The sequence below is a fragment of the Spea bombifrons genome, chromosome 4 (assembly GCF_027358695.1).
Source record: "Spea bombifrons isolate aSpeBom1 chromosome 4, aSpeBom1.2.pri, whole genome shotgun sequence".
NCBI lineage: Eukaryota > Metazoa > Chordata > Amphibia > Anura > Pelobatidae > Spea > Spea bombifrons.
The window spans coordinates 38,424,106-38,433,546 of record NC_071090.1 but is presented as its reverse complement, the minus strand read 5'-3'; the positions used below and the strand labels follow the sequence as shown (position 1 = coordinate 38,433,546).

Sequence of the window (9,441 nt, the reverse complement as noted above, 5' to 3'; positions counted from 1 at the left end):
GTTAATTTGGAAACCCCCACTTGGGCTCTGCTGATCTTGAAAAGATGTGCAAACATTCTTCAATATTTTTCTTATCAAAGTAACATTGTATTGATTAATTTATAAAATATTTGATCATATGTCTAGAACTAAAATGGTTTGTACTTTTGTGCACTTTAAATAAAGTCTTGTGCTTTTGTGTTGAGGTGTAGCCTAGTATCTCGAAGCGATGTATTCAACCAGTCATGGCCATAGATTCGAATGTATCTGGAGCCCGAAAATGCAATGTGAGTGCTCATCACCACACTCCAAATATAAAAAAAATACAAGCAGGACACAAAGCAAAGGGCTTATTAACTACAGAGGAGGAATTGTGGTTTCAGCTTCATTATGTATTTTGAAGGGAACTTCTGTTTAACGTTTAGTTAAATCAGTGGATTTTCTCCAAATACTCTTCACCCACTGAACTATGTGTTATACTGGCCCAACTCGGCCCTTCATAATGAATAGTGAAACCAAAACTCTCCCTTTAGAAAATAAACCCAAGAGTCCATGGGACTGGCAATAGGATCAGAAAGCAACAAACACCCTTTACAAACCTGTATAGCCAGGAGTTAAATTACAAGCAAGTTACTGAGGACGTGCCAAGTATAAGGTATTTACACTTTTAACAGAAAACATGAATCACTTAACTCTTGCAATATTTTCACAATTTTCAGTGGATTTGTTGGGTGTATTTTATCAATTCTTGACATATTCTCACTAGGTGAAGCTCCGATTAAATGTGCTAGAAGAAAGCGTGTGTAATTTCTAACGGCCTGGAAGCAAAATAATGTTTTGTGAACATTGATTGGATTGAGCAAGGCATCATGGAACACAAACACTGTCCCAGAATGTACAAAATGACCTCATTGTGTTCTGGTAGGGGAATCAAAGCCCTGGCTGTTACTGTGCAATGAGAACTAGTGAAACTGGCAAACCTTGTCTCTGTAAAAATGCCTAATCTCTGTTAAAAAGAGGAAACTTGTGCTGTAAAAAAACTTTTTTTTAAATGAAGGATAGTCATACAAATCCACTTGAGATGGCTGGTCAAAAAGCTCACTTTTGGTAACTAATGCAGGGGTTTATTAAATGAGACAGGGAATTTGGGGTTGAACAGACCCATTGTGGGGATCTGGCTAAAACTGGTACGACAGTTGAATTGGTTGGAGCAATAAGGGCGACTGGTAGCGCGGAAGGACTCCTCCAGGCCCCCACAAACGTTTAAACAAATTCGAAAGACACTCAGCAATAGGATAAACGTTTGAAATAGAATTGCACTCATTTTTCCTATTGCTGAGCATCTTTTGAATTTGTTTAAATGTAAGAGCACAATCACTGTCAAGAAGAGATTGTAACCGAATGAAGGTTGATAATCTCAGGACTAAGTGGATAAATGAAACAAACACTTTTGACAATACATGTTTAACCCTTACTTTATGAAATAAAGCCTGTATGTATTATAAAACCTTACTGATTGGCCATATTCATGTTCTTGCGCGGCTTTCAGGAAGCTTAGTTTGAGACTGTTTACCAGATCGCCCTCCCAGCAGCAAACAAAAAAAAAAAATCAGCTTGTTTTCCATATGGGTTAAAACACATCTCCTGCTTTAGTGTTTATTGATTCAACACTGCTCTAATTCTTAGAGGTTGTTTCCTTTTTAATGAAAATCAAATAAATAATGGAACAAATGCAGCAATAAAAGAATATGTACATATTAACAAAAGTGAAAATGACTTATATATCAAACTTCTCTTCACAAATACAATGGCCATTTTCTTCATATTCCTCTCTAGTTACAACCATATCTTCAAAGTCATCATTTTCCGATATTAACTTTCCACCTTCCCAAGAGTAAGCTATAGGGCTGCAAATGGCAAAAAAAGAGACTCTTAAATGGTTTAGCATTTTAACAGACAGATATCTATATAGTTGCTATATTGTAGTACTGTTATTTGAACTTGAGATCTTGCAAGTTCGGAGGACTTCATAAAATCATCAAATAATGCAGAACTTCACAGCTCTACAGAAAATACACAGTTAAAACAATGACTTAATCTTATGCTTAATCATTTAAATAAGAATAAAAAAAACACATTGTTGAGTTCAGCATGTTGTCCTTCTGGGATATATATATATTCAAAAACATACCAGCCGCTGCACTGCTAGTTGTGCTTTTGTGTGCAACGTTCAAGTAAGACAATACTCACTTCTCAGGTAGAATAACCGAAACATCATAGTCCGTCGGTGTGAGCTTGCGAACCTCCGAGAAAACCCGTTCCCTGAACCCTGGGAACAAGGTGCTTCCTCCAGTGAGAACAATATTCTTAAAGAAATGAGGCTGCATTTCTAGGATGGAAGAAAACACATTTATGCTAGAAGTTTTAAGTTGATTTGTACCATTATTTTAAGCCAATAGTGATCATACAAAAAAATGGCATCTTAAATAAAAGGCACATAATGGGTTTCTATGACAAGTTAGAAAGAGTAGTGGTTTGTTATTTTGATATTCAAATATGGTGTATTTTTGTACTTTCATAAAAAAAAAAGAAAACCGTGGGCTGTGCAAACATACCTTCTGGAAGATTGTGAATGGAATGTACAATGGCTTCTGGAATCCCCATTTCTTGAATCCCTATGTCTGAAGGATGGAAAATGATCTCTGGAACCGCAAATCTCTCATTAGTCAAGCGGAGTATTTGCTCCCCTGCTGTAGGCTTCCCACTAAACACCATCTCTTCCCTTGCCTGTTCCAAACACAAACCACACACATTTGATTATATATATATAAGTCCAAAATGAACAATTGCGCTCCAAATACCAATTTTCTGCCCAGTGCCAAGTAGCTGTAGCAGTAAATAATACAATATCCAACAACAGTTACCGGCACTCCAGGGACTTTCTAAATAACCACACGGAAAACTTCGATTTTCAGGTCAACGTTTCTGTCTATTTATTGTAGACTTTCATCAGGACACATACATATATATATATATATATATATATATATATATACTGTGTGTATATATATATATATATATATACATATATATATATATATATATATACACACACATTATATATATATATATATATATATATATATACATACACACACATTATAATTATATATATATATATATACACACATTATATATATATATATATATATACACACACACATTATATATATATATATATACACACACACACATTATATATATATATACACACACACATTATATATATATATATATATATATATATATATATATATATATATATATATATATATATATATATATATATATATATAGTGATCTAGCAAAGTGAACTGCTCCTTCCATGGGCAGAAAGCACAGTCCTCTAGGGTATAAGGTACATGACAACAGTGTCTTCAGCACTTTCACGCTCTGCACTGTCCTGCTCCCAGAGTTCAGCTTCCATTCTGCCTGTTCTGAGGTCTGTTAGTTAAAGCCTCAGCAGCTCCTCACTAGGCCAGGTAAAGGAGTACAGGCTATGGAGGATTCTGCATCCCAAAACCTTCCTTCTACTACCCTCCCATGAACTGTCATTATATACATACATATATACATATATATGAAGTTGACTTGTATGCCTTCTATTCAACAAAAAAAACAAAAAAAAACATTTTACAGATGCTGACCAAGGACACAAGAGTTTATTTTTAAGTGCTACTGTCTTACTAAATTAAACCTACATTATATTGTCTCAAGTGTATACTATTCAAGAAACAAAACCTGTGACATTTCGTTATTTCTCTATTAACTTTAGTAAAGTACGGTAATCTTCTGGACGGTGCTGAATTTTTGTGTAACCCGGTCCCCCGGTGGGATGATCAAGGCATTGCAGAGGGTCATAGCACTTTCCATTACTGTCCTAGCTTTAACAGGAACAAGGATAAAATGCAGCATTCTCTGTCTTTTTTTCCTTAATATAAACATATGTTTACCTTAACAAAGCCCTTCTTGATTGTGCTGAAGTCTGGTAACACATAATCTATCATAACAGTGTTCTCTTCTCCTTTCAGCCTATATAAACAATGTTCGATTAGAACAGAGACTAAACCATTGCATTAAAAAAAATGCCTTGCCCTGTGTACTACATACTTTGCAATATCCATATCCCTATAAAAGTCTGTGGATACATAGCATACATCCTCTTTTACTTGGTTAATGACATGGGTCTCGTCCATGACATGTAGCTGTCTGTAAAAGAAAAAGTGCAATTGGCTCAGATGTTTGCAGTCATTGTACAAATCCAACACAACATATCCAAAGACTAATCCTGGCAATACTGATATGACATTTAAATGAGAAAAACAGATAAAAAGTGAGTGGTGTGTGTAATACATATATATATGCATATACAATTAGTGTAGTGAAGTTTGAGATAACATAATGGCCTTAAAATGTCACTTGATAGCAGGGGTTCATACCTCTACTTATGGAACAGAAATCTGGTTGTAGGATTAACAAGGAGGTGAATAGGTGCCACCAATCTCATTCCTCACACAAGTCAATTTAGCAAAAAATCAATAAGATACTAGAATCTAGTAAAATAACTAAAGTGTTTTAAGCATGACTCGAGAGACTTTTTATGTTGATATTAATGTAGAACTGGTATTCTAATTACTTCTTCATTTAAACAGATCATTACCCCAACTAAGTTCTATGTACAATACATATTTATCTGAAGCCCTATGAACATTGATTGCAAGTTTAAATAGTTTCCAAAGTTTCATAATTACCTGTATGAGATAATCTCTTTTAGATGATTTGTTAGCAGCTTTCCACCAACATTGATTCTGGAATAGAAATCATGGAACAAATAAAGCTATGAGCTCAATCATCTTCTTGTGTTCACAGAAGCTATGCCTGAAAACCCCAACTTGCCTTATAATCCCGTCTCGTTTTTTCTTACTTCGACAATACGGCACGATGTGTGTAAAGGAATAGCCGCTGTCTACAATGATGCAGCACAGCTCTGATGGATTGTCTCGGAAAAATCTGTGTGCGCTTAGAGCTCCGGCTGTAAAACAAACCAAAAACGGTCAAGCTAAAAAAGATCAAAACAATCAATATTTCAATTACAGAATGCTAGACACATTTTAAAAAAACTATAAGACAAAAGTAGCTGGTGCATAAAACACACGCCAAATAAGTAAATGATAATGACGCTGGAATTCTACAAGGAAAGAATGTATACTTTTATTGTGAATATTATATACACAGCCAACAATTATCTCTACCAGCCTGATGGATTTTGGCACATCTCCGAAACAATTCTCACCATTAACCCGGAGTGCTGCTTGGAATTGATATTCTTCAAACAAAATCTCATTCATGGACTCTTGTATTGAAGTGAAGTTAAAATAGGGCTCAGTGATAATGATGTTGGTATCAACAAAGTCCACCTAGTAATTAAAAAAAAAAAAAAAAAAGATTCATCAGAACATCGACAAAGGCCTAGTCACAAAGTATGAAGAAAATGTACCTAAAAAATTTCTCACTTTGAGAGTATTATCAGTCCAAACTCATATATGTATAAAATATGTAAGTGTGCAGTTAAATATCTTGGGGTGAGGTGCCACTTTAAATACAATGCAGCGTCAGTGCAGGAGTTGCCAAATAAAAATAATATTTTATATATTATATATAATATAAATACTTATATTAACAAAAATACAAAGTTGATATTCTGTAACAAAATGTGACTTCTTTTATTACAATATCACACTTTGTGGTTTATTTACTAAAAAGGAGAGCTGTCAGAAGAGTCTGTAGGACTGATGACTGATGATTAAGGGCCATCCCTAACAAATTTCTCCAGCAGGAAGGGCTGAGCCAGGCATATATAATTTATAGTTCAACAGGTGAGGAAATGATTTTACTATACATTATACAGGGCCAGCCAAGCTCTTCTTGCAGAAGCTGTCAGGGGTGAGCTCTTCAAAATGTATAGCACAGGAAAGATGATGAAACACAACTCCGCCTTTAGTGTTTTAGTGTTCTGTGCTCAAACACAATTTAACTGGCATTAATATTGTGACAATTACATCAACACAAGCAAACAAGACACATTGTTTGCTCTTTTTGCATTCTACATCTTTAAGCATTATTGAAATTATCAAAATTAGGTATTTTACCTGAAACATTTCCTTCCCGAACAGATAATCCCAAACCTGTCTTTGGACATCCCAGTTCACCAAGTAACCCTGTTGTAAAGTTATAAAGACACATTTCTGCATGAATAAATAGCATACTGACTGTTTAGTAGAACTGTAAAAGCCTGACAGAAAATATGGCGACATGCCCCAAATATTAATACTTCTGGTTTCTGTTTATGGTTTTGATATGTGGTCAAATACTTCTACAACTCTGCCACTGCTCAATGGGCTCCGATCTCCTTACCCTGGCCCATAAAGGACTCTGCCGAGCTGGTGCAGCCTCTACACCACAGTATCTGGCAGAAAGTCCAGACTCTCCCATCTGTCTGGTAAACTTAAGTTTTTTTAGACAGAACATTTTTACTTAAGCTGCATGCTTGTACAGACAAATAAATGGACAGTTATAATGTTAAATAGTATCATTTCTCAGTGACATTATCGGGGCATTACTATTTAGCCTTATGATAAAAGTTTACACTTTACAGCGTATGTATTAAAATTATGTGTCAAAAAGAAAACATTCTCTTACACACACCATGATTCCTCTTCACCGCCTGCCTACCCTATTGCATGTCACTTAGCTAATGTTTCATTAGTATCTTATACATTGGCTTTCAAAGTTCTAACACATAGAAATGAGATGACATTTGTCAAATGTGTCAAAATATTCTTAATTAACAGGAGTCAAAACAAAGTTACTTGAAGAAAAATTGGAGCAGGGCAATGGGGTCAGAACACTCATGTGACCCCGTTACTGAATAAACAGCAGTCTTACCTTTTGAAATGGGAGAATATAAAAGAGGCCAGAGGGGTCTTTTACTTCATCAATCTGATTGGCCGTAAATGTTTTTAGGCGAGCGGTCTTTGATCTGAACTGACAGTTGGGAATTACGCTGTAAGGAAACAAAACAACATGTTCTAACAGAGATCCTCATTTAATAATTGTGAGATATTCAGAAATCATCATAATCAAACAGGGCAGTCTAGCATGGGTGCTTTTGCCAAGAAATAGACTTTCTGTAAATCTTAACATTTCCCAACTCAGCAAACCACCGTCAAACTCAAAATTACAAAATAAACTCAGACTGCACTCCAGAAAACACACTTCTAGCTCATATGTAAATATCATATTAGTGTATTGAGCCAAAGTTTATTATTATTCATCCACATTCATTGTGGCTGGGTTATAGAAAAATGTGCCTATACTGATAAGAGGCCCTAGAAGGACAAGGACATTTAGTTTGCCGGGGATCCTGCTCGCTAGCTTGTAGTCGCTTGCAGATGATTGCGCTCATACGGGGATCACACATCAGAAGATGCTAAGTTGGTTGAGAGAATTCCCTTTGTTATGCTACCGCTATACTTTGTATATGGACAATACTTGAACGATACTTGAACTTGTTGTTCTCTCCCCACCTGAAGATTTTCACTTGATGGGCAAACATATTAAGGTAGTGAATTTGCATCTAAGAAGGATCTGGTAAATCATAACAGCATGCATTAGACCTGGAAAGATGGATTTCTTATTAACCTGGTTTATTTAGATCACGTGGACGGACTTGATTCTCTGAGGAACTGGATTTAGGACATTCTGCCAGATTATCTGTTTTCCTGGATAATTCATACCTTGGGATGGGAAGTATTGGGTGTTACCTGGACAGTTGAACTAATAGTTAAGCGATTTGTGTTATCAGTATGGGAGCATTTATCTATAACCTATTCAGGCACTATGGATGAATGACGATATATTTAGATCAATAACATTTGTAGTATTTATTTTAGTTATGTCTAGTGTGGTCTGAGGTTATTTTGTAATTTAAAGCTTCAGTCTTTGAAAATGCAATTATTTCTCCATTTCTGAACAGAGTACAACCAAGCCTGGTTTTATCCAATGGGAAAAGTCGGTGTTTGCTCTGTCCCAACTCACATCTGTCGCTACCAGTTACAGCCTCGGCTAGCATGAGTGGTCCGCGACTAAATCCAAGGGGACTGCCATGGCACTCGAATGGTTAACTGAACCCAATTAACAATTGTGCAATACACATTCATTAAAGAGACTTTAACTGCTATGATCCAATGACTCATTATAATGCATTACTATTAGCTCGGGGGGGGGGCGGAACAATAGACCCCAGATGACTAGAAACAGCACATTGCGTTAACCATTTCACCGACGTGTATCACGTAACTAACTAATGATAATAGTTCGCACCTCACTTCACCGTTGTTGTATCCAATTTTAGCGGTGTACGCCCCGTTATCTAAAACCAACGTGCTCATCTCACTGAATTACAGACAACTTCCCGCATAACGTGAAAATCCTCCAGCGGCGGGCGCGCATCCGGATACTCTATGGTTCGCAGAGCGCTAGAACGGCGTATCCGACTCCAGTGCATTGTGGGGTAGGGGAGGGCAGCGGAGCTTTCGAATGGTTGGCACGTAGTATAACTTGTTGAAAAGACACAAATAAAGCTGGATATGTCATGAAGCGAGCGTATGTTAGAAAATGTGAGAGGAAATAATTAGAACCGCATTTGACGTAGGATAGGCGCGGTAATCAACAGTAAGATTCTTCCTCAATTTTTACGTCCAAAAATCCTCCGCCCCTTTATTTTTTTATCTAATCTATCCACTCCAGTAGTGCTGAGACGTGTGTTCGCGTAATGAGTTGTACTAATTAACGGAGGCATAGAGGGGGTTACACATACAGCGCAAAACAATTCTGAGACATTGTGGTAGACATCAATCAGTAAAATGCACCCCTGGTTTCCATGGTAATTTCACCGCGTTTACAACTGAGCATTTTAAAGAGACAGTACACCTGTTTCATTATTTATTGAAACGTTCACTATGTTGATGAGTGCCGTTTTCATGTGTGTGGTTAAAAAAAGAAACAAACAGCCTATGTAAAAAGATAAATTCTGATTCATTTCGGATAAAAATAAATATAAAAGTACAGTGAAGAAAGTACCCCAGCTACCTCTATATTGTAAGCTCCTTTGAGCCCTCCTCACCTGTTATTTCTGTAAGTCAAATTGTTATATGTTATATACTACTTGAAATGTCCTGTCTACCCATTGTACAGCGCTACGGACTTTGATGCTGCTATATAAAACAATAAATAATAAAGGCTGGTGTCAGGTGAATAATCATTTTAATACAATTTGTGTTCCTGGAGGCTATGCTAGTGTCTGGGAGTGTGATTCTTCTAATGCTGTCTGTTTTTGATATT

At 36.3% G+C, this 9,441-nt stretch overlaps 1 protein-coding gene across 1 annotated transcript; it reads right to left on the bottom strand.

Moving 5' to 3' along the window:
• Window positions 1-1,655: 1,655 nt before the first annotated feature.
• ACTR6 (actin related protein 6) lies at window positions 1,656-8,571 on the bottom strand. Its single transcript, XM_053462601.1, has 11 exons — window positions 8,422-8,571; window positions 6,985-7,102; window positions 6,189-6,257; window positions 5,333-5,456; window positions 4,936-5,071; window positions 4,791-4,847; window positions 4,150-4,248; window positions 3,993-4,071; window positions 2,595-2,766; window positions 2,230-2,368; window positions 1,656-1,886 (listed from the first exon to the last, which is right to left on the bottom strand). Exons 1-11 carry the CDS (start codon window positions 8,487-8,489, stop codon window positions 1,757-1,759), a joined length of 1,191 nt encoding a protein of 396 aa, XP_053318576.1. The 5' UTR covers window positions 8,490-8,571; the 3' UTR covers window positions 1,656-1,756.
• Window positions 8,572-9,441: the final 870 nt, after the last annotated feature.